Here is a 26,794-nt window from a genome sequence, read left to right as displayed (position 1 = left end):
ATGGTTGTGAAAGTTCCTTGAAATACTGTACATGTACTCTAGTGTGCCTCTAACAAGGGTCATAGTTTTTCATAATACTTAGTAATTCCATGTAATTTACTTTGTTAACTCATGTCCTCAAAATGGGAGCTCTTATTTTGCTATATAACACACTTCATCAATGAGTCTTTTCAAATTTTCGCTGTTCCTTTTAACCTGTTTGATGTGCTGCCTAATAGCACTTCAATGCTGCTCATTTAGCATAATGTCAACTCTGTCCTTCCCAAACATTTTTAAATGCAAAAGTGACAGAGATTTTGGGATTTTGAATGCCTTTGTTGCCCAACTGACAGTTGATTTACATCTGAAAACCCATGTTTATTCATCGCCAATATTGCTCTCGAAAACAGCAAACATGGCCAACAGAAAAGTTTATTTGAATCAGGATAACCCATCAACAAATCAACACTTCCATACTGTGAAACAGAAAAATGTCTAGTGTAATGTTCCTGTTTGCCCTAATGCTCAGAAACTATTTTAGGTAATTGTGGCTTCAGCCTACCTTTTGTAACTCCTTCCAAATTTTCTTGAACAGTTCTCATGGAAAATGGTTTCCTAGCAAGTGTTTTTTAGTTACATTTACCTCAATTGTCAGTTCTGAACTGGAACAAAACCCCTAAAAAACATCACAGTGTTTGAAACAAAATCCTACACCATATTTTAGGCTATTACAAACATCTACAGTTAAATAAATAAAAAACGAAAACATCATTGGGAACGTTTCGGAACAAACAACACTGATGTGTGAAAGCGTCACTGCCAGTAGAAGTGAACAGTGTGGTGCCTTCCCCACACATCAGTGACAAGTTGCAGCCCCCTCCTGAAAACTAAGTGGGCACACTCCCTCCCATCCCTCCCCTCCTGCCCACAATTCCTAAACAAAGTGTGCAGCCATGCCACAGAATGCTTCCCTCTCCACAACGCTCAGCTTAGCTGCTGGTGGACAACATTCCCTCAGTTCCCTGAGTCAGATTAGAAGAGGGCTGTCATCCGGCAGCACACAGAGCATGTGTCTGAGCTCATTTTCTGGCACAGACTGCGGCAGTCAAACTCGTGTTCAGTAACAGCAGAATGCACTGCTGTTTGTTCCATGTCCCTCTTCTAAATACTTTCCACAGATTTCAAGAATAGAAGTATTCGTAATATGGGAAAATTTTGAAAGTGGTTGCAATGCACAGCTAGCGCATGTTGAGTAAACACCTGTGTTCCTCACTCTCAATCCATGTATGAACGTGTCATCAATGAATCTCAATCAGGTAAGGGCTGTGGGATTCTGAGTGGTTACGAAGGATACCTCTACATGGGCCAAGAATAGGTTAGCACAGGATGGTGCCATGTGGTTGCCCATCACTGAACCACTTATCTGTTTCTAAATTATGCATTCAAAGGTGAAGTAATTGAATAGTTGGTCATGGTGACAAGGAAGGAGGTTGTGGATCTGGAGGTAGTTGAGTGTTGGGAAAGGTACTGTTCAATAGGCAGCATGATCATGGGCACTAGGGATGTTAGTGAAGATGGACGTGGCATCAATAGTGATGAGCAGGGCACTCTGTGGCAAAGGAATAGGAACTGTGTACAGTCAATAAAAGAATTGGTTGATACTTTTTATATAGGAGGGTACATTATGGGTATTCGTTCCGAGGCTCGTCTGTTTTGAAAGCAATATGGAAGAACTAAAGGTGGATGGAAAAAGACCTAGCGGGCACCCAAGAACATGGTGGAAAACAAGAGTGAGAACATCTGTGCAAAGGAGAGGTGTGACCTGGCAGCAAGTGGAGGAAGAAAAGTGATGGGAAGACCAAGCCAAATGGAGAGGACTTGTCAGCATCCAGACCCGGCAGTAGCTGGAGCAGAATCCGCATACAACAACAACATTATGGGTAATAGGCTTAAGGTGTTAGCCCAGAAGTGCAGAGCTTCTCAAGTGTAGGAGGAAGAAGGGGCTGCATAGTTACGAACCACAATGGGGCATCCTGGGTTGTTGGGTATATGGACTTCAGGGAACGTATAGAAGGTAGGAGTGCAGGGTGTGGTAGGTGTGAGGATAGAGAGATACTCCGGGGAGAGGTTCTGAGATGGCTCTACGGATTTGATGAGTGAGGCTGGAGATCCTGTTGGATATCTGAAATGGGGTCACTGTGGGCAGGGTTTGTAGGTGGATGAATCTGACAGCTGGTAGAGTCCCTCCACCTGACAATACCTATGGTTCAAACCCACAGTTCTAGAGCCCTTGTTGGCAGGTAGGATTATAAAGTCACAGGCATCACTCATCCCATCAAAGGCATGGCTACTGGTGACAGCAGTCATATGACCTACAAACTAAGCTGCAGCCACTGTGCTGCTTTCTATTTGGTCATGACAACCAACAAGTTGTCTGTCTGCATGATTGCTCACCAACGAACAGTGGCCAAGAGGCAGCTGGACCACCCGTTGCTGAAAAAGCTGCCAAACATAAAACACTTGGCTTCAATGACTGCTTCACAGACTTTACTGCTTGGAACCTTCCTATCAACACCAGCTTTTCCAAATTGCAGAGGTGGGAATCCTCCATGCAATATCTCCTACATTCCTGTAATCCCCCTGACCTCAACCGTTGCTAGTTCCTGTCCTTTGCCCACCTATCCCCTTCCCTGCTCCCACTCCTGCACAATACAGCCTTCTGTTCCACCAACACATCTACTATTCTTTTTCTCCTCCTCTACTTCTCTCCTTTACCACTCCCCCCCCCCCCCCCCCCGCCTTTCCATCCGACCCCTCAAACATCACGACAGCACCTAGCAGCCCTACCCTGTCCCCCCTATGCCCCTGCCTGATCTTGCAAGCAGCACTATGCCTTCCTCCACCCCTACCCTGCTATCTCTTCCCCTCCCCATCCCAGCTTTCACATAACTCCCACCATCTGCCGACTGCTTCTCCCACCACCTGCAGTTGCTGTACAAGGCCCGGCCACAGTGGCCAGAGACAACGGTCTTGCATGTGTGATTTGTGCTTGTGTGAATGTGTGAGCACTTGTCAAAATAGTTCACAGATGAACAAACAGTTTCAGGGATAATGCAATAAAAGAAGTGGTATAGATAAAAATATGTGACAACACTCTTAATAAGGATGGCAGCTAACAGATTAACAAGTCTGGGGACCCAGTCAACGGATGTAGTGGGTGCGCATTGGAAACATTACCTCTCATGGCACTGGACTGAGCATGAGTGACAACATGGGCAATGGCTTGGCTGTAAAGGAATCAGTAACTATATGACAGTCACCAGTTGACAATGGCCAAGGAGTACTCCTCAGAATGCTCATGGATATTTAACCACTTGACGTGGCTGGAAGCTCAAGAAAATTTTGTTTGCTTATAGTTACAATAGTTTATTTTTTTAATTGAAATACTGATTTATACATGGACATGTTCTCAACTTTTGTACTTTGTTTAAAAAAAAGTGTAGTTAACCATAGAGATGTTAATAAGTTGTCCTGAATACTTTGATTATTTAAAGTGTTTCAATTTTTTTTAATTTTATCAACTACTTAAATCATAAATTTTATTCAATTTAATAATAAACCTTAAATGCTGCGTTGCAGGTTAGTTTAAAATATATATGCTTAAAGGGTCACATTAATAACAGACAATAACTATAAAAAATCTACAATCAACTACTGGCGTATGCACCATGATGAGTAAAATTGTTTATTTTATTTAGGAGATTGTTTTCCTTGAGGGCACAAAGAAGCATCCTGGACAGTCTCTTCAAATTGTGCAACATATTACTAATCACCATTCGTTCTGTTTTCAAGACAATATACTCCACTAACCTCAAAGGGTATCGCTCTACAAGAACTCGTGTCGCTTCAGTAAGGCTGTGCACAGCTGCAGTTAAGGCAGACAATAGACCTTCACGAAGACCGGGTAGTGTGTGCCATCGTCGTGTCAGGCTTGGTAGAGATGAATTTTCTAGTCGTTCAACAGAACTACCTGTTACAGAGCTGCAACAAAATAAAAACTGAGAATTTCAAAGTAATTTTCTTCTTACTGCTACAGAAAGAAAGTTAAACACTAAAAATTGTTTTCTAAGAGGAAACAAATGTGATAGTTGCTTTTAAAATATTCTCTTTGAACAATGATTTGTAGCCTGCCAGTATTAGATTGAAGAATGAGGTAATAAGTCATTTGATCCTTCAACACGACAGTTGTGCAACTCAAAATTGTTATGTCAGATTTGTTTTGCTTTTTATTTACAAAAGCATCACCAGTAGCCTGATTTTATATCAGTTGCATCTCTCTGGGGTTACTTTACATAATGTATTGACCATATTCACATGCTTTTGGCTTAGAAACACATCATCAGCTTATTAACTCTTGAGAATATTTGGACTCACATTAACAAGTTTTCTCAAATTCATACATTTTTATTGTCAATTTACCAAAAATTAACAAGACAGATAAACTGTTCCCAACATTAAAATCTCATGAGTATGTTCATTATATCAATTACTTCTATTGGCAGTACTACACATTCCACTTTCTGAAGGTAACAACATCTAAATCTATATAAATACTTCACAACCCACTGTACAGAGCATGGCAGAGGCTACATTGTGCTAATATTGTCTTTTTTTCCCTACTCCATTCACATACTGAGTGAAGGAATAATGATGTCTAAAGACCACTGCACTTGCCATCATCTCTCTTAAGGTACTATTTCGCTGCCAACCGTAACTGCCAACCGTCACTGCCTGTGTATTTTGTCAAGACTGCTGACCGCAGGGCCACACCACTCAGTGAGTTACCTCTGTGAAAGGAACACACACGCGAGTTCGCAACATGGATGCTAATACCATTCTAGGTTTTTTGGTGGACGAGGAAGAAGAAGAAGAGGAAATTATTGCAATGCTTGCAAGATCTTGTCCCCACAGCATTTTCCAAACACGGAAAAGTGAAGGAATTTATGCTAACTTAGTAACCGGTCACTTGCGAAACAATGAAGAGAGGTTCAGAAATTTCTTTAGACTTAACCCATCTCAGTTCGATCTTCTTTTAAGTCTGGTGAAATAAGATATAGCAGGAACAGCTACCAGTTCAGTGTAAACTCCAATAGAAGCCAACGAAAAAATGGCAGTGACTTTACGGTAAGTAGCTGTATAAAAACATACGTATTCATCAACAATGGTTTAAAATGGATAATTTTGTATCTCTATGAAATAACATAAATTTCTATTAATATAGTAGGTTTATTTGGAAACGACTCAGGGCCTGTACAGTTTGTTGTTTATTTTTACATTGTCTTTACACTGTGTTTACATTATATTAGGCCTGGTAATTATTTTCAAAAGTAGTATCACCTGCTTGTGGTTCAATGTTTATTAATGGGGGGAAAGTGTACATATCGTCTCCAACCGATGAAGTTCGTTCGAACTGGGATGGAAGGGAAGACGAGCCGGAAGGGCTGATGCTGACAGGTAGTGGCACAAAAGATGATTCTGAAGAACTGTCAAGTCCTGTAACATAGCTTAAAATGTCAATTTTCGCTTTATTAATGAGGTGACGTGGTAGTTTCCTAATGGACGCTGCGATGCTTCTCATGAACAGCCCCCACATCATCTTCCGGCTCCTGATTATTAGCCAAGCGCTGCAGCAATCCCAATTGTTGTTGGCCCCTTTGGATGATTGAATCCCAGTGTGTTTTCCTTGATCTGCGAGCTTAGACGGAAGATTTGGCAGCAGGTGCGTCACTAGAGGACAAGGAAGCAATGACTCGTGGAGTGTCAGGCCCTGTTTCATTGGCATTTTGTCCGTCTTCATCAGATAGCAGTCCTTCAACACTTGTTGGCTCCTTTCGCGGAACACTACAAAAAAATGACTGCTCCCTTTCTACATCTCTCAAAAAGGCTAGTCTGTTGAACAACACCCATTTTGTTATTGAACTTGGTGCTGCAGAGCCTTTTTGCAGTTGTCCTTTTTGAACTGTTTTCCAGTAGTTATCTCTGATGTCTTTCCATCTCTTCTTATACTGATTAGCTAAAACGGAAAGATATTTGTTTAGCTGTGTAATTAGGACAAGACATATTATTTATGTTTCATGTATTAATAATAATTATGGTTTGTGTTACAGGTTTATAGCTACAGGGGACAGTTTCGTGTCCCTTGGACATGGTTTCCAGATATCATCAAGCTACGTGAGAATCATAGTTCGTGAAACAGTAGGAACTATGTGCCAACACTTGGCACCTATCTTCCTGCCTCCTCCATCTCGAGAAGCTTTCAGGGAAGGTGCGAAAGAATTCTACTACACCCTTTGGGAAACATATAAGGACATACTGATGGGAAACATATAAGGATACAGTGTCCTGGAAAAAGTGGTTCCCTTTTCTGGAATTACAAATGGTACTTCTCCCTAGTACTTTTGGCATTGGTTGATGCGAACTGTAAATTCGTAGCGATACATGTAGGTTCATATGGGAAGGATGGAGACAGTGGCATATTTAATAAGTCAGCAATGGGGAAAATGATGACGAAAGGAGACGTGTTTCTAGCAGATGAAGAGCTTCCATTAACTGACATCAAGATGCCATTTGTTATAGTAGGCAACGAGGCATTCCGCTTGCGAAAGCATTTTCTCAAGCCTTACACTCGCTCGACTGCCCAGCAAGATAAATCAAAAGCGACCTCAAACTATAAACTGTCACGAGTGCGCCATGTTTCTGAAAACGCTTTTAGACTTTTGTGTCAGGTATTTCGAGTGTTCTCCACAAATCTGAATCTGCAACCTAACACATGTGATAAACTCGTTACAGCTTGTTGCTGTCTACACAACCTCCTCAGGGATGCCTATTTAGAAAAAAAGAGGACGACCTTTTTATGAACTTGACCATGATGTGAGTTTATCACAGAACATTATTCCCCTGCCCCAAACAGGGTGATTCTACCAAGCTCAAGGGTTTCAGGTACAAGATACATTTAAGAATTACTTCTGTGAACCTACTAATCAATGATTACAACCTGGAAAAGAACTGAGGCTCAAATAAAGGAAATAAATTATTGTTACTACTTGTAACGACTATTGTTGTAATCATTTGATGACAGAAAGAATGGAAGCATTGTTGTAGCCTCCATATTGTACAATTTGTAACAGTAGGAAAAAAACATAAATAAATGAATGTGTATACGCAAAACACTTTCCATCTTTTTTCATTGCTTCTCCTATCTTCTTCCACACCTTATCCTCTGCCATCACATTTCTGAAATCTGTATGCTTATGATCATACAGTATAGAGTATCTGCTCATATACTCCACTAACTGTTCGTCATCATCATCGTGAAAACCTTTCTTCGACATAGCGCGTCATTGATTTCTGCAGTTGTCACACACCTGGCAGTCTCGGTCTAACTGCTTGACTGCTTCTGCAGCGGCTGAGACGCGGCAGTCGCGATGACGTCACGACCGCTGACTGCCGAGCAGTTACAACGACATATGTTCTGTTGCTTTGCCTAAGAGCAGTAGTCAACTGCTACGGCTGGCAGTTGCAGTGAAATAGCACCTTTATCTTCTCCTTATAGCCCCTACAAACAATATATGTTGGTGGCAGGATAATGACTGAATAGTCATCTTCAAATATAGGTTCTCTAATTTCACCCAACAGTGTTTTGTGAGAACTAGTTGTCTTCCTTCCAAAGATTTTCATTTCAGTTGTTTGAGAATTTCAGTTACACATTCATATGGATTTGCTACAATCTTAGCAGTACAGTTCTGATTTTATTCAATGTCTGTTGTTATGCCTGCCTGATAAGGACTCCAAACACTGAAACAGTATTCTGGAATTTGATGTAAAAGAATCTTTTACATGATTTACTTTACAAATGCACCACTCTCTCCCAGAATCCTTCCGATAAATTCAAGTCTCCCATTCACCTTACATAATGGTGGTTTTACTTGGTTGCCCAATTTCACACTATTTCTTAGTATTGCACCTAAATACTTACACGATGTGTCAGGCTCAATATATTCACCATCAAACCTGTAATCAGGTACTATACTGCGCTTTCTCTTTATTATATGCATTATCTTACATCTATCTAGTTCAAGGAGAGCAGCCATTCATCACCCCAGGTGGAAACAATTCCTTACAATCTACCAATGACAATACTTTTCTGTGCACAACTGCAGCACCAGTGAGCACTTTCATTGTGTTGCTCAACCTACCTGACAAATTGTTTATGAATACTGAAAATATTAATGGTACTATTACACTTCCTTGGGGCACTCTCACTATTACATTTGTTTCTATGGAACATTTGTCGTCCTGTATGACAAACTGGATTCTATTAGTCGAATATTCCTTGAGTCATTCACATACTTGTGATGATACTCTGTATGATCTGATCTAGGTTAGCAGTCAATGATGTGGCACAGGAACAACCATATTACAGAAATAAACGAAGTCACAATTTACCTGATCACTTGTATCTGTTTTTTGCAAGATCTTGTGTGTGAATACTGTGTTTCAAACAAATTTTTTTCTACTTAATTTACACTGATTCTTCGAGAAGAGCTTGTTTCTTCCATAAATGTCTTAATATTTGACCTTAGAATATGCTCTAGGAGCCTGCTACATACAAACAATGTAATTTGTTGGGGTGTGACATGTTTATGCTATAAATAACATATTCTACTTTCATCCATTTAGGTTGACAAAAGATGTTCGTGGAAACTGAAAATGTAGTTTAGGTAGTTATTAAGCGTGCAACATCCCACGGTGCACGTCCTTGTGTCATATATGTGCAGATGGATGCAAAAGGAAGTTACCTCAACAAGGGGTGATGGCGAATGTGTGCTTATGCTTTGGCAGGTATGGTTCGTGGTTTCCGTACTAGGGAATGCTGCAATTAACCTATACCTAGGGCTACACTGAAGATTAGTCTGTCGCCACAAGCAAGCTTGCAGGAGTGGAGGGGGGGGGGGGGAGGGGGGTCGGAGGGGCAATATCACAAACTAGTCCAAACTAGCCAAATGTTTAGATACTGCATCTTGTTTACATTTCATAATCAACTACGGACTAATGTCAAGATAAAGTCCCTATGTCTAGGATACATGCAGCTTATTCATCCTCCAACGTCACATATCCCGACAGTTTGCCACCAGAAATAGTATTAAAATATGTGTTCTGGAGAGATTTTTAATACAGCATATGTTAGCTTTGTTGCAGGCTTAATGTTTTTGGTATTTTTATTTCTAAACTTCACAGATTTTATGTTTTGTGCACTGGAATCATAGTGTTTGAGTTTGCATGACAAATCATTGACTTTTCCGTGATGTCACAGGCCTTATGCTGTGATTGACTGACATGAGCAACCGAGCACCTGCCATGGTAATTTACATGCCATATCTATACTTATGTATTACTAAAACTAAACTCCAGCCAAACAGGCCTTGGAAGGCCCAACGGTACTGACCTGCCGCCGTGTCATCCTCAACCCACAGGTGTCACTGGATGCGGATATGGAAGGGCACGTGGTTAGCACACTGCTCTCCAGGCCGTATGTCTGTTTATTACAAGACCGGAGCTGCTACTTCTCAATCAAGTAGCTCCTCAGTTTGCCTCACAAGGGCTGAGTGCACCCTGCTTGCCAACAGCTCTTGGCAGACAGGATGGTCACCCATCCAAGTGCTAGCCCAGCTCGACAGCGTTTAACTTCGGTGATCTGACGGGAACTGGTGTTACCACTGCGGCCAGGTCGTTGGCTATGTATTACACAAATATTAATTTTAAGTGATACAATGCACACAACCACCCATCTGCATCATACATTGCTCTATTAAAATTGCGTGTACACCCTGCCTGGATTTACATGTTTTTGTTCTTGATTCAAATTTACATCGGGTCTGGATTCACCAAATTCCTTCACTTTCATACTAACCACATGTTCCATAATTTTAACCTAATAAACTGCACTCTGAATTCATACGGTGTTGTGTTCAAACTTGTGATATGCTGCTGTTATTTGCAAGAACATAAATTCACTCACTAAATTCATGTGTAACACACTCACAAAAAGAAAATTACTAGTAATGCATGTTACTGCACTCAGCAAGCTAGGACACCAAAGTAAAACAGGGAATTTTCACATACAGGGTATATTTCGTGTAAAATTTTTGAAAACATTATCAGCGATCTTTAAAATTAAAATTTAAAGATTAAAAACAGTCTTGATCGCAACTTTTTATTTTTATTGGAGTGACCAGTTTCGATTCTATTTAAGAACCATCTTCAGACTCCAAAACGGTGGGTGGACTCCGTGGCGCAAGTTGCGTCGACCCTCGACACTTGAATAACTGCAAGTTATTCCACCCACCGTTCTGAAGTCTGAAGATGGTTCTTAAATAGAATCGAAACCGGTCACCCCAATAAAAATAAAAAGTTGCGATCAAGACTGTTTTTAATCTTAAAATTATAATTCGTGTGCTTTTCCTCAAATGATTTGTGTGGGGAGAGGGAACCTGTCTAAAACACTATCAAAACAATAATACTAAACATTGATTGATGACACATCAAAGCATAATAGAGATATACAGAGATCTGATTCGACAGCAAACTCTCAGCAACTGTGTTCATACCCTTCTGACGTAATGAGCATAACATTAAAAATTGTTTGCACGTTGGTAGGACACCCTTAGACTGAATCACCAGCCTTCAGGATGGGATGCCCATAAGAGTTGTACTCTGAAGAAGCCACGCCCCAAACCTGTCTGCTGTATAGAACTAGCAGCATTTCCAGGTGCAGCGTTAAAACTAGCTACTACCTGTTCGAAAAACATTGCTTGATTTCACATATCGACAGTTCCAAAAACATATTATTTAAGCCTGTCTGGAAATTATGGGAAATGCATCTGAAACTTTAAATTCTGTAATAAGTTATTTATTTTTATATATATTTAGGGGTGACTCCACCTCAGAACCTCTATGAGCCACGCCAGTGCTTTGGTGTCACGACTTGGCGATGCCTTAGAAGTCGAGGAGAAAAGTGGTGCTGGCAAGAAAGTGAATGACGGAAGAAGTGAAGACTTGTGATGAGAACTGTCATTCATGCTCTAATCACAAAGTAATACATACATACTATGATCTACTGTGAATTACAAGTTATGAACCATCTCCATTGCCTGAAATTCTAAAAGTAAATATACAGTAGAAACTTTGCTGTTATAATACAGAAGAGTTACTGTAAACTGAATTATGTCATTTCAGTAACTGCAATAGATCAGAGCTCTCTTTCAACAACTGCCCCTACTTCAAAAGGAGAAGTCACAAGGCACAGTTTAATGGCACTGCGTAGCAGGTCCATTCAAGCAATTAAGTTCAAGAAAGGCAACCACAAATTACTTGTAAGGTAAAGCTGGCACACTCATGCCACCAGGTGAGAGATCAAACATGGAGTACACCCAAAAATGTCTGTGTTTTCATCATAGTCATCTTCAGTTTGAAGGATGGTTTGATGCACATCTCCACACTAGCCCATCCTGTGAAAGTTTTCTCATCTCTGCATAACTACTGCAACCTGCAACCATTTGAACCTGCTTACTACATTCAAGCCTTGGTCTCCCTCCACAAATTTTAGCTGCTTCATTTCCTTCAATTATTAAGTTGAGGTTTCCTTGATGCCTCATAATGCGCTTTACCAAGCAAACCCTTTTTTAATCATGTTTTGCCAAAAATTTCTTTTTTCCTTTATCCAATACAGTTATTATTTGAGCTAGTCATCTAATCTTCAACATTAACAATGTAAAGAAAAGATAAATTACTACTTACCATAAAAAGGATCTGTTAAGTTGCAGACAGGGACAATTAAAAGACAGTTACATGTCAGCTTTCAGACACAGCCTTCGTCAGAAAAAGACACATGCGCACATTCATTCATACATACAAGAAAGCACACCTCACACACACATGGCTGCCAGCTTGGACCAGAATGACAAGGTGTGGAGATAGCGATCATTGCTTGTGTGAATGAATGTGTGTGTGTATCTTTTTCTGGTAAAGGCTGTGGCCCAAAGGTAATGTGTAAGTGTCTTAACTGTGCCTGTTAGCAACTTCACATGTCATCTTCATGGCATACAGCAATCTATCTTTTCCTTACATTGTTAATATTCCAACCTGGAGTTTCCACTGTTTAATCTTCAACCTCTCTCTGTAGCACCACATTTCAAAAGTATCTATTCACTTCTTGTCTGTACTGCTTATTCTCCATGTTCATTTTTGTATAAGACTATACTTCACTTCACAGAAATATCTCCAGCAACAACTTCCTAAAACTTAAAGTTACATTCAGTTTTACTAACTTTCTCATTTTCATAAAAACTATTCTTGCAATGCCAATTGGTGTTTTATATCCTCTCTACTTTGGCATTGTCAGTTATTTTGCTGCCCAAATAACAAAACTCATCTACTACTTTCATGGTGAGTTCAATGTAAAATCCAACTGCAATTCCATCAGGCCCTGGTGGATTTAGTTGTTTTTAAATACCGGTGGGGTTAACATTGAAATCACTCACTTGTACATCTGTGCAGTGATCAAACATTGGTGCAGTATCATCATCTTGCATGAATACATTTTCAAATGCAGAATTTAAAATTTCTGCTTTCAGTCCACTCTCTTCAGTTTTGATACCAGAGGGATCCAAGAGAGATTGAATGAAAGGCTTGAATCCATCCACTGACTTTATGTATGGTCATAACTTCCTAGGACTTTCTGATGAATCATCAGGATATGACTGAAAAAATACTGCTGGCTTTATGCACTGCTCTTCTCAGATTGCACAAGTTTCTATCAACTTTTCTGCATCTTCATCCTTGCAATCTCTCTTATAGTGAGAGTGTAATACAATCTGATTTTCTAATATTCTATTAAGGGTACATTTAAACCAGGATGGATCTTTGCTGTCTTTTATTACTTTACTTGCAAAGTACTTATGCATACCATGATTTATAGCATCTTTCAACTTAAACCCCAATTTTTCTGCATTTCCCAGATCTGACTCAAATACTCTTAGTTCATCTTTTATTGTTGACAGTGTCTTTCTATCTGTTCAATCAAACATTAGTACTATCTGACCTTTCTTGATGATCTTTTTGCAATTGGTGACAACTGTTCCTGTAACAGGATCATGGTCATTTTACTGCTACCACTCTCAAAAAGTTTGGATATGTTCGTAATTAGGTGGTCTAGAATACAAGTTTTGCGTGCCCATATTATATGCTGGTCGGCAATTTTATAACAAAGCCCCAATGTGATTCTGTGTGAGGCAGAATTTTCATCTACTGGAATCATATTCAATGATCATTTTCCAATCTACTCTCCACCATCACGGGCTGACTAATTCATTCTGCTTTAAATAGCATTTTTGCTCTGCATGGCATTCAGCTACAACTGATTGATCTGGTCAATACAGTTATCATAATATTTGGTGGGATATGGCATACAGTAAATGTCCTGAAACCAAGGTCATCTTGCAGTAGTGACTGTGTATGTCTGTTCTCTGTTGGCAGTCAGCACATCAGTTTCAGACTATGACTTTGCAACCAGCACCTGATTCTACTGGTTGTGGTAGTACAGTACTGCAGGATTGCAGAAGGTTTTCTGGTCTCCCCATACATATCACAGACCCTCATTTGTTTCATGTACAAAATGTGGATCACAAATCAATCTTACTAAAGCTGTGTTTTCTAAACTTGTACTTAAGTGGTTCTTATTTTGATTACAAATGATTATTATTGCAAATCCACCACTGGGGAAAAAAATGGTACACCTGGAAAGATGACGTCAATTTTTATTCTATTATGGCATATGTCACCTAGGGTATAGTAGATGTACTGATAATAGTTTCAGCATTGTCCATCGACAGACATCATAGTGGCACAGCTACCAGAATGCCACCTGTATTTACTCTTTAAGAGGGAACACTCACCGCTAGAAGGCTCAGTGTGGTGCAAACATGTGAAGCAAACTGGAAAACATGCCACAGAGATGCACGTTTCCTAAAGCCAGCTGAGCAAGTTTAAAAGGGTCACATTGTGGCCTTCCAAGTGACACAACAGTCCTTTTGGAGAGTTAGTACACAAGTTAGACATGATGTATCAGTTGTGCAATGACACTGGTATCAGTGGCCAATGAACAGTCTCACACCTGTGGACGGGGATCTGGATTTCTATGCAGCACAGACACCTGCCAAGATCTTTATACTGTAAGGGCAGCAGTGGTAGACTGCGCAGCTCCCACACACACACACACATAAGAGGGCTTGTGAGCCCAGAAGTGTCAACACGAATTGTTACAAACCAGTTATTAGCAGTTGGACTATGGGCACGCACGTCTCTAGCCCACTTTCCGCTCATACCAGGGCAGTGACTTCCATGATTCGACTGGTGCCATCAGAGGACCACTTGGAAGATGGTCTGGTGCATCACTGTCTTTAGTGGTGAGAGAAGATTCTGCCTGCATGCAAGTGATGGTCATTTGCGCTTACGGCGCAGACCTGGTGAGTGCTGTCTCACAGAGTGCATCCGTGCCATACCAGGCCTTATGGTCCGGACTGCGATAAGCTAGAACCCTTATTCACCTTTGGTGTTTCTGGAGGGCATGCTAACCAGTGCTTGGTATGTGCAGAATGGTTTTAAACCCATTCTTTTGCCATTTTTGCAACAGGAAGGTGATGGATTGTTGCAACAGGGTAATGATCACCCACACAAGGCCTGTAAAACCCAAATGCTCTGCACGACATACAGCAATTTCCCTGGCCAGCACAATCTCTGGACTTGCCTCCAATCATGCAGGTGTGGGATATGATGGAACGAGATGTGACTTGTGCAACTCATTAACCAACAACTCTTACAGAAGTATGTGAACAGGTCAAGCAGGCATGGCATAATGTATCCCAGGACAGTATTTGCCATCTGTACAATCAACTGGATGCCAGAGTCAGCGCTTGTCCTAATATTGGCGTTTCCATATGGGTCGATACCAAGTACTTCAGAACCAATTGTACTATATATCTGTAAATGTAATCATTTCATGTACTCCATATCCATTGTTGCAACAATAAATCTCGAGTGAATTGAAAATCTCCAAAAGGGTGTACTATTTTTTTCCATCAGTGTAGCTCCTACTTTGTAAATTATCATGTTAAGATAGCTTTCTTCATGCTAAATGAACAAAATGTCTCATTTAGCACAAATCCACATGCACAGGTTTCCAAGACTAAGTCTGCTGTCTGCTCTTTGTGTCATATCCTAAAAGTGTAGTTTACTGTCTCTCTCTACCTCCACAGAAAATCTGATGTTTACAAGATTGCCAAAAATTCATACGGACATGATAGCCGCTGACTGCATGAGCCCCCTGCTCACTACCTATTGGCTGACAAAATACTGGAGGTAACTTTCCGTTTGAAAGTTGGACTCTGTGCAAACCACGTTCCAAACTCCACTGACAATACTGATGGCAGGAAAAAGGTTGTGCCATAACTACCCTGCTTGTACAAAATTGTTATTTAGGTGCCATCACATGTTGTTTGCTCCACACATATCTGGAATATACACCGACGAGACAGAAGTCACAGGATACCTCCTAATATTGTTTTGACCTCCATTTGCCCAGAGTAGGACAACAATTTCACGTGGCACAGACTCAACAAGTTGTTCGAAGTCCCCTGCACAAATACTGAGCATAATTGCAAAAGTGTTGCCAGTGCAGGATTTTGGGTACAAACTGACCTCTCCATTATGTCCCATAAATGTTCGATGCGATTCATGTGGGGTGATTTGGGTGGCCAAATCATTCACTCAAATTGTCCAGAACGTTCTTCAAATTACTCAAAAACTGTGGCTCAATGACATGGTGCATTGTCATCCAAAAAAATTTCATCACTGAATGGCTACAAATGGTCTCCAAGGAGTCAAACATAACCATTTCCAGTCAATTATTGGTTCAGCTGGATCACAGAACCCAGTCCATTCCATGTTAAGTACAGCTCACACCATTCTGGAGACACCAGCAACTTCCATGGTATGCTGTTGACAACCTGGAACCATGGCTTTGTGGGGTCTGCATGACACTTGAACTCTACCACAACAGCTCTTACCAACTGAAATTGGGATTCATCTAACCAGGCCATGATTTTCCAGTCATCTAAAAGTCCCACGTACATGGTCACGAGACCAGGAGAGGCACTTAAGATGATAACGAACTATTAGCAAAGGTACTCGTGTTGATTGTCTGCTGCCATAGCCCATTAATGCCACATTGTCCTCACAGATATGTTCGATGTTCATTCTACATTGATTTCCGTAATTATCTCACGCAATGTCAGTTGTCTGTTAGCACTGGCAGCAAACACCACTGCTCTCGGTCATAAAGAGAAGGCTGTTGACACTGTGTTGTCTGTGGTGAGAGGTAAAACCGGAAATATGGTATTCTCAGCAATTTCTTGACACTGTGGATCTTGGAATACTGAATTCCCTAACAATTTGCAAAACCCCATGCGTCTAGCCCCACTTATCATTCTGCGTTCAAAGTCTCTGTTAATTCCAGTTGTGTAGCCACAGTCACATTGGAAACCTTTTCAAATAAATCACTGGAGTATAGATGACAGCTGCACTAATGCACTGCCCTTTTATACCTTGCACAGATGATACTACTACCATCTGTATACGTGCATATCATTATCCCTCAACTTGTGTCATATCAGTGCATGAGAGTACATGTTTACAAACTTTTGTGGTGATGCAAGTAACATAAGTACATATATTTTCATGTGTGTGTATTTCTGATTTTATTTCTTATTTGTTCTTGAAGCTGTTGTAACTTTTGGCATTGTTTTTATCACCAGGTACCTTGATAATGCTCAAGCAGGTGAAATTAGCTAACAGTTAAATCATGAAATACAGTGACTATTTCAAAAATAATACAGCCTATGCAGGAAAATGACTTCCCTCAAGAAAGACAGATGATAGTCTCCAATGATGTAGCTGTTAGTCCAAATAGTCCAGCTGTTAGTCCAGTGGAAGTCACACTGAAACTGGTACCTGACAAATTTCCATCAGACATTATTAGCCCATTCTGCCACTATATTACATCATGTATTTCTTACAAAGCATTGTCGGATGACAAACAGTGGAAAACTCATTGGAGTACTGTCACTTGCAGGGGCAAAGATTTGGCACTAAGGTTGACTTCCCTCCATAAGAATGCTTTCACTGGTGAATCAACATTATATTAACATGGCCTCATGGTGACACTAAGTAGACAAGTTCCTTTTTCATATGAACAGCATCCATACAAATATAAAATTTCTCTGTCGAGGTAGAGAGAAACCCTTGCTTATAACTGACTTGATTTGTACCTAAATGTGTGGAGTTTTCTTCAGATAATACAAAAAGAGGGCTGCCTAAACAGAACAGGACTGCCTAAACACATTCACTTACATAGAAAGATTTATTTATGACACTAACCATTTGGAACCGTGATTAGAATGCCTAAAGCATGTGTTTTTAAAAAACAGCCATGGTAAGAGTGACACCTAGAACTGCATTCAAGTACAAACAAAGGAACAGCTCTGACATGCCCGGGACAGCCGAAAAACTGTCTGCAATTCTGGCTATTGCGGCAACATATCCAGCAAATTAAGGTGCATACTGCAACAGCAGTGGCTGGAATCATTACTCTTGGTGTCAAAGGAGATTGAACATACATGACTACTGGTAAAAGACAACCACTGACTCATAACACTCTGAGTACACCAAACCTCATGTAAGAAGTAACTGAATGCTGTGTGCAACACAAGTGCCACTTAAAACAGAGGGAATTCGATAGTTGAGTGTTGTGCAGATTGGTGGTGGCATGGAGGCTAGTGGCCATATCTCTGTTGTTCCTGTTCTGACTGGTCAGACAGTGTGTGTGGTGCTATCTTCAGACTGCTAGTGCCCTTAGCTTTCAAATTTTACCAAGTCAACCCTTGAAACACCCTAGAAGTTTCTCATGTTGTACTTATATACAGGGAATGCCAAAACATCCTTGCCATCAGTTTTTGTTTCTCTGACAACCAGGGATTAATTTTAGCTGGAACATGCCAGAATGGTGCTGCAGCAGCTTCCAGGGAACATTTTTTTGTTAACTAAATGTAACAAGGCGGCAATGGAGATTTCAAACAGTACACGCATATTAAATTGCAACATAACTACAATTTGTTGCTGAGCCAGCATCAGTGAGTGTGACAAAGTGTGACCAGTGTGATGTCATAGGCAGAGGCATGGAGTGAGGTGTGTGTGTGTGTGTGTGTGTGTGTGTGTGTGTAGCATACCCAAGCTGAGCTTTGTTCCATTGTGATCAGCACATATCACCTTTTGTTTAAAAGTGCCAGCAACCTCAGTGATCTATAGTCAGATCCACAAACGAAGGCAATTTGTGCAGGTTGAGACAAGAATGGGGAATACATTGTTGCCAGTTCCAAATGACAGTTAAGGTAAGTGCACAGGTGCACTTTGTGTGTATCCTGCAAATTATGTCTCTCACTTGCTTGTACAGAATTTGCCGCTTCCTGTCCCCATCAGCCATGACAACTCACAACAAATAGAAAAAAAAAAAATCACTAAATAACTCACTACAATCACGTTAAAAGGGTTGCACTGCATACAACATTCACAGCATAGTGCTCAGAACACTGCTGTACGCTCACTGGATGTCGGAGAATGCATGATGCAGATGCACAGAATGACCCTAAAATCTACTGCCATTGTTTGTGACTCCAACTATAGTAGTATGGTAAAAGCTTGTGTTATGTGTACCAATGAGAAATAAATAACATTAAGGAGTATTTGAACATGAGCATCTGTATAATCTGCTTTCACGAAATGATCTTTCTTGTGTGCTTTAATTTATGCCATAACTGCTGACCAATTGCACACACGACGCATGCACAGCTGAAAGTTGGCAGCCTTTTGAGATGAAACTTCCTGGCAGATTAAAACTGTGTGCCCGACCGAGACTCGAACTCGGGACCTTTGCCTTTCGCGGGCAAGTGCTCTACCAACTGAGCTACCGAAGCACGACTCACGCCCGGTACTCACAGCTTTACTTCTGCCAGTACCACGTCTCCTACCTTCCAAACTTTACCGAAGTTCTCCTCGCAGGAGAGCTTCTGTAAAGTTTGGAAGGTAGGAGACGAGGTACTGGCAGAAGTAAAGCTGTGAGGACGGGGCGTGAGGCGTGCTTGGGTAGCTCAGGTGGTAGAGCACTTGCCCACAAAATGCAAAGGTCCCGAGTTCGAGTCTTGGTCGGGCACACAGTTTTAATCTGCCAGGAAGTTTCATATCAGTACACACTCCGCTGCAGAGTGAAAATCTCATTCTGGAAACATCCCCCAGGCTGTGGCTAAGCCATGTCTCCGCAATATCCTTTCTTTCAGGAGTGTTAGTTCTGCAAGGTTCGCAGGAGAGCTTCTGTAAAGTTTGGAAGGTAGGAGACGAGGTACTGGCAGAAGTAATGCTGTGAGTACCGGGCGTGAGTCGTGCTTCGGTAGCTCAGTTGGTAGAGCACTTGCCCACAAAAGGCAAAGGTCCCGAGTTTGAGTCTCGGTCGGGCACACAGTTTTAATCTACCAGGTAGTTTCATATCAGCGCACACTCCGCTGCAGAGTGAAAATCTCATTCAGCCTTTTGAGATGAAATGTAAACATTATTCCTCTCGTGACCCTTCACCCCTGGTGCTCTAGATCCTTTCCTTTTTCTCTCTCCTGTGTGCATGTTAGAATAAAGGTTCATGTTCAACTTTCAAAAATCAAAACGTGTGATTTTTATGTCTGCAGAAGGGGAACGGGCTTTATGACAGAAGAGGTGCATTCCAGCACATAAAATTTAAAATTTTAGAAATTAAGCTCTGCTGACAACAGCAATGGGCATTACTGTAAGCTTGGGATCAGCCATTGAACTGACACAGCTTAGAGAGTAAGAAGTGTCTACTATGGCAGGGCTGTATCAAATCAGTACTTAAAACGGTATGGAGAGAGAGAGAAGGCGGAGGGCAAGCCGGGAGGGGCAGGGCAAAAAAAGGGAAGGTAACTGAAGATATCCATGGACATTAACCATCCAATTAACATCATAGGATTTGACATGTGTATAAAAACATTACGTGTTATAGACTAACAACCCAACATGAACTTTTGTTTCAGAAGATCTTGACATTTTTCTTCAACTGGGTGAAATGTTTTACAATTTTAGAACTGTTAATAACAAGAAAATAGTTCTACATCAACTCTCATTTTGCTCCTGTCCCTTTCTTGTCCTAAAAACAATGTGAAATCTATAGTGATTCAGGTTTTTTGATAGCTTCACAGCTTTTTCTGTTAAGAGTTTCCAAAAATCTGTTAAAACAGGGCTGGGCAAATGCGAGGATGTGGGTGCTCCATGAGGCTTGCATGCAGCTCCCTCCAAGTCAGTCAGCTGCAATTCCTACTCCACTCCACCACTCTACACCTTCTAATCCCACTCTTTTCAAACTACAACATGTGCAGCAATGCTACCTGTTGACCACCGGTCGTTAGATTGCTTATGTTCAGGTTTTAATAGAAAGACGTAACTAGTGTGAAGAAAATTGTGAAGAAGGAGTTGAGATCCTCTAAATGAAAATTTATTAATACCTGCACTTCAATCCATATTGGGAAGAAAATTAATTTATCAAAGAGCAATGTTCCCAACGAAGGCCTTGTTGCAAAAGCTCACTTTCTGACAGTCTCTTTGTTGTACCTACCTGTGACTCAGCATCTCCACTATATGATGAGTAACAAGTATCATTTTCATAATATTGTTATAAATAACACAACAGTAATTTTCTCTTGAGACCAAAACAGTAATTCATGTTTGTCCTACAAATTTATGTTCTCCTCGCAGGAGAGCTTCTGTAAAGTTTGGAAGGTAGGAGACGAGGTACTGGCAGAAGTAAAGCTGTGAGTACCGGGCGTGAGTCGTGCTTCGGTAGCTCAGTTGGTAGAGCACTTGCCCACAAAAGGCAAAGGTCCCGAGTTCGAGTCTTGGTCGGGCACACAAATTTAATCTGCCAGGAAGTTTCATATCAGTGCACACTCCGCTGCAGAGTGAAAATCTCATTCTGGAAACATCCCCCAGGCTGTGGCTAAGCCATGTCTCCGCAATATCCTTTCTTTCAGGAGTGTTAGTTCTGCAAGGTTCACAGGAGAGCTTCTGTAAAGTTTGGAAGGTAGGAGACGAGGTACTGGCAGAAGTAATGCTGTGAGTACCGGGCGTGAATCGTGCTTTGGTAGCTCAGTTGGTAGAGCACCTGCCCACAAAAGGCAAAGGTCCCGAGTTCGAGTCTCGGTCGGGCACACAGTTTTAATCTACCAGGAAGTTTCATATCAGCGCACACTCCGCTGCAGAGTGAAAATCTCATTCAGCCTTTTGAGATGAAATGTAAACATTATTTCTCTCATGACCCTTCACCCCTGGTGCTCTAGATCCTTTCCTTTTTCTCTCTCCTGTGTGCATGTTAGAATAAAGGTTCATGTTCAACTTTCAAAAATCAAAACGTGTGATTTTTATGTCTGCAGAAGGGGAACGGGCTTTATGACTGAAGAGGTGCATTCCAGCACATAAAATTTAAAATTTTAGAAATTAAGCTCTGCTGACAACAGCAATGGGCATTACTGTAAGCTTGGGATCAGCCATTGAACTGACACAGCTTAGAGAGTAAGAAGTGTCTACTATGGCAGGGCTGTATCAAATCAGTACTTAAAACGGTATGGAGAGAGAGAGAAGGCGGAGGGCAAGCCGGGAGGGGCAGGGCAAAAAAAGGGAAGGTAACTGAAGATATCCATGGACATTAACCATCCAATTAACATCATAGGATTTGACATGTGTATAAAAACATTACGTGTTATAGACTAACAACCCAACATGAACTTTTGTTTCAGAAGATCTAGACATTTTTCTTCAACTGGGAGAAAGGTTTTACAATTTTAGAACTGTTAATAACAAGAAAATAGTTCTACATCAACTCTCATTTTGCTCCTGTCCCTTTCTTGTCCTAAAAACAATGTGAAATCTATAGTGATTCAGGTTTTTGATAGCTTCACAGCTTTTTCTGTTAAGAGTTTCCAAAAATCTGTTAAAACAGGGCTGGGCAAATGCGAGGATGTGGGTGCTCCATGAGGCTTGCATGCAGCTCCCTCCAAGTCAGTCAGCTGCAATTCCTACTCCACTCCACCACTCTACACCTTCTAATCCCACTCTTTTCAAACTACAACATGTGCAGCAGTGCTACCTGTTGACCACAGGTCGTTAGATTGCCTATGTTCAGATTTTAATAAAAAGACGTAACTAGTGTGAAGAAAATTGTGAAGAAGGAGTTGAGATCCTCTAATTGAAAATTTATTAATACCTGCACTTCAATCCATATTGGGAAGAAAATTAATTTATCAAAGAGCAATGTTCCCAACGAAGGCCTTGTTGCAAAAGCTCACTTTCTGACAGTCTCTCTGTTGTACCTACCTGTGACTCAGCATCTCCACTATATGGTGAGTAACAAGTATCATTTTCATAATATTGTTATAAGTAACACAACAGTAATTTTCTCTTGAGACCAAAACAGTAATTCATGTTTGTCCTACAAATTTATGTTCAAGACAAATCAACTTTCAGGAAATTTGTGTAAGTGCTTTCCAAATGTAGACTAATTGTAAGTGGAAAAAAATTATGGAAAAGGAGACACTGAATGAACATTTCGATGGATTTGTTACTGTGGTACAGGCTCTGGAAGAAACCTACAACAACATATTTAGTGAACTAAATCATTCTGAATTTGATTTTGATATTTTTGCAACTACTTCTGTAGTGGAAACTGAAAATGTGTCTTCTGAAATTCTGTTTGAGCTCACTGATTTTCAATGCAGTGCAGGAGAGGGAGAATATTTGGAAATCTACAAGAATATTCCTCCTAAAGAGTTCTTGCAGTTGTTTACAATAGCTGTTTGAGCTGCAGTATGTTTGGAATCCAATACATATGCGAAAGTGTTTTTTCAATTATTAAACTAATGAAATCAAAAGTTAGAGGTAGTCTCACTTTTGTTCTACTGACCAGAGTAATGGGTTTGGTGATCAGTAATTTCATTCCAAGTTCCGTGATGCTAATGAAAGATTTTTTTAAAAATAAAAGTTTCTTCTTTGCATATAGCAGGCCTGCTTTGTACTTTACAATTCTGTGTAGGATTAAATGAAACTTGTTAATAAATGTGGTTGTAAAACAACAAACTGGTAGCCAAGATCGCAGGAATTCTTTTTATTTCATGGTTACCCGTTTCGGCGAAACTAAAGACGCCATCATCAGATCTAGGGAGGACAGAAAACACTATAAAAGTGGGCTTGGATTCCACTTATATAACATGTATACATATAAATTTAGGTACATACCTTAGGACACATATGGGTTACAACATCAAGGCAGACAATGGTGATATTAATAGTTTCCTATAACACGCAGGCCTTACAAAATTGTCATAGGTAGCACATAGGCGTCCAAGAGAGATGACATTATAAATGTGTCTCCATCACACACAAGCACAAGCTAGGTACTACCGCAACTCCGACTCTGTTCTTACACTACAGGCCACGGTGCGAGATGGCGCTAGCAGAAGAGGCACCAATGACTGTCACAGCTCGTATCATAACAGCCTCTGCGTGTGTGGTAACACTATGTCATTAGGGCTTGTACATAATTCTGAGACTGCTAAGTTACACAAGTACACATCTGGTTTATAAACTACGATGCGGTGAGTACGACGGGTTCTATGACGGGCAGACAGAAAGCTCATTTTTACACGTTTTTGAGAACACACAAATGCATATAACAAGACTGCATTTGGAGACCATATGCGGGCACCTAAGCACAAAGTGTTAGATATACGGCGCAACATGGAGATTTTGCATAGGGCCCCAAAAGGAAAAAAAGCTTCATATGCTAGAAAACATTCAAATTTATAGAAACAAAAAAAGATACCCTAACTTATTGCCTAACGATCAACTCGAATCTGCAGACCATAATTTCTTTAGTATTTTTGACAAGGTCCTATAGAGCCCTTTGAAGCAACAGAGAACCATGGGAACTCAGTCAACTCTTTTATGAATATGGGGATAATGTCCTATTTTAGGTCGATAGGCACATGCAACCCCGACCCACCCGTTTTACGTTTTCTTGGTTTTGGTTCAGTGACCGCCGCGTACACCACAAAACAGGGTCTTTTACGACTACATAAGTATATAGTCGACATAAGGTGGCATAACTTTTTGATATTGGTTTTGTTAGATGACTGTGCTTCATTTACATGAGGCTGCCACATAGTTGTACTTCTTATATTAAGTTGTTCTGTTAAGACCAAAACTCATAGGCAAGATGTGTATTTTATTGGTATGTCTTTTAATATAAGACCAGACGAATATGCAGTTGTGTAACCCTGCAGTGTTTTTAAATTTACATATGACTTTTGGTAGGTTTTACATATGGCCAGACAGATGTGTACTTGTGTAACTCGGCAGTATCGGAATTATGTACAAGCTAATGACGTAGTGTTACCACACACGCAGAGCCTGTTATGATATGAGCTGTGACAGTCATCGGCACCTCTTCTGCTAGCGCCATCTTGCGACGTGGCCCGTAGTGTAAGAACAGAGCTGGAGTTGCGGTAGTACCTAGCTTGCACTTGTGTGTGATGGAGACACTTAACATTTATAATGTCATCTCTCTTGGACACCTATGTGCAACCTATGACAATTCTGTAAGGCCTGCGTGTTATAGGCAACTATTAATATCATCACTGTCTGCCTTGATGTTGTAACCCGTATGTGTCCTAAGGTATGTACCTAAATTTATATGTATACATGTTATATAAGTGGAATCCAAGCCCACTTTTATAGTGTTTTCTGTCCTCCCTAGATCCGATGATGGCGGCTTTAGTTTCGCCGAAACCGGTAATCATGGAATAAAAAGAATTCCTGCGATCTTGAATACCAGTTTATTGTTTTAAAACTAGTGTGTTTTCCACCAGCAACAAGCAGGACAGCTGTAGTCCCTGGGACTCTATTCCCATGATGTAATCATGGTGGAAGTGTCCAGAATGAAATTTCACTCTGCAGCAGAGTGTGCACGGATATGAAACTTCCTGGCAGGCAAATGCTCTACCGACTGAGCAAAGGCAAAGATCCCATGTTTGAGTCCCAGTCCAGAATTCAGGTTTAGCCCTTTAACTGCTCTGGACGTGTTAATGCGCACACCTTTGTACCTGTTCCTGCGTGCTCTGAATGTGTTTACGCGTGCCACCAGTCCTTCTACCTGGTACTCTGAACATGTCTATGCGTAGACATGTTCAAAGTACCTGGTAGAAGCCAGCCTGGAAGTTTCAAGAAGCATGTGCATTTCACTCTCACAGAGTCTGACCTGTCCTGTCTTTTCAAGTGAGCAGCTCATGTGCAGTGGTCTTTTCTTAAAAAGTTTGTATTTTATGATTTCTGTTTCTTCCCTTCACAGACAGATGAAGTACACATTGTAAGTGTTACTGAGTATTTTTTGTGGTCAGGTACACGTACTCAGAGTTTAGAGCCTAAAGCATCTACAGTAGGTATTCTGTGAATTTTGTGCCTAATAATAACTTATGGACAATTGCTACATTTTAATTTTTGAGTACCTGATCTCTGATGCAGTTTGTAATGTTTTCATACTGTGTGCTGTGTAAACAGGTGACGGAATAATAAACAAAAATATATAAATTGAATGCTTACATTTTCTTTCAGTTTATGCTGCTTTATTGTATTGTCGGCCTCAAATTCTCTAAGCTGAAAAGTGAGACCTCTTATCGTGAGGTATGTTTTTCTTACCTCAGCCTTTTAAACATATGCCATAAAGCTAAATAATCGTTTTAATAGAGCTGTTACTTACAACATGAAACCTCGTGCAATCAGCTCACTCTCCTGCAAACGTCTGAGTGCCTTCTTGGAAGTGGTCTGCAGTTCCTGCAATGCTCCAACAAGAGCTGCCACAGACCGCAAGCAGCGTCTGTGATACCGTTTGCCTGCCAAGCGCACTGCAGCATACAGTAGTAGTGTAGGGATGCCTATTACAAGCAGTGGGCTCTTCAGTGTCCATGTAACTGCACCTACAAGCCCACCTAAAGGCAGCACATGCCAACTGCAACAATGCATATCGTTAAAAATTTAATTTTAGAAGCAGAAAAAATAAACAGATCTTATCTGTGGAGGATGTTTTTTGCTGCTCATATCTATCTGTGGCCTATATTCCCAAGACATAAGCAAAGTAAATCAACCAATTTCATTTATAATTTATTCTATGAATTTGGTACCATCCAGATGTACACATACTGCACACATACAAAATAAAATTTAATTACCTGAAATTCTATTTTTTCAACATACTACTTACAAAACATCATACTCCTAAGCTATAAGTGTTGCTGAGCAGGGGAAGAGGCTGTGCGATATGTATGGGGGCAATAAAGTGCAAAAACAAGAACACAGACTTATCAACAGACTTGTCCTGCATTCCTATGCCACACAAAGCAATTAAAAAAAGGAACATAGCATGTTTAATGCATTGTTCCTTTTAATAAAGATGAAATACACAGGAATGCACCAAAGTTTCCCAAACGTCTTTGCCCAAAAGTAGATATTTTATTGCTGCTTTGAACATTAGTACTCTTCTCAC

The 26,794-nt window shown here is 40.6% G+C and overlaps 1 protein-coding gene across 3 annotated transcripts in view; it reads right to left on the bottom strand.

The window, feature by feature from the left end:
• LOC126259859 (vezatin-like) overlaps positions 1-26,794 on the bottom strand; it is a 117,882-nt gene that overhangs the window by 27,628 nt on the left and 63,460 nt on the right. For 2 of the 3 annotated variants that reach the window (XM_049956915.1, XM_049956916.1), the window contains 2 exons: positions 26,012-26,260; positions 3,850-4,020 (listed from right to left, as the gene is read on the bottom strand). In XM_049956915.1, the coding sequence (XP_049812872.1) occupies positions 3,850-4,020; positions 26,012-26,260 (420 nt within the window). The remainder of the gene's footprint in view (positions 1-3,849; positions 4,021-26,011; positions 26,261-26,794) is intronic. The other variant, XM_049956917.1, reaches the window with a different exon arrangement.

The sequence above is a fragment of the Schistocerca nitens genome, chromosome 5, assembly GCF_023898315.1.
Source record: "Schistocerca nitens isolate TAMUIC-IGC-003100 chromosome 5, iqSchNite1.1, whole genome shotgun sequence".
Taxonomy (NCBI): Eukaryota; Metazoa; Arthropoda; class Insecta; order Orthoptera; family Acrididae; genus Schistocerca; species Schistocerca nitens.
Note: the sequence above shows the minus strand (reverse complement) of the source record. Positions and strands in the feature narration are given on the sequence as shown.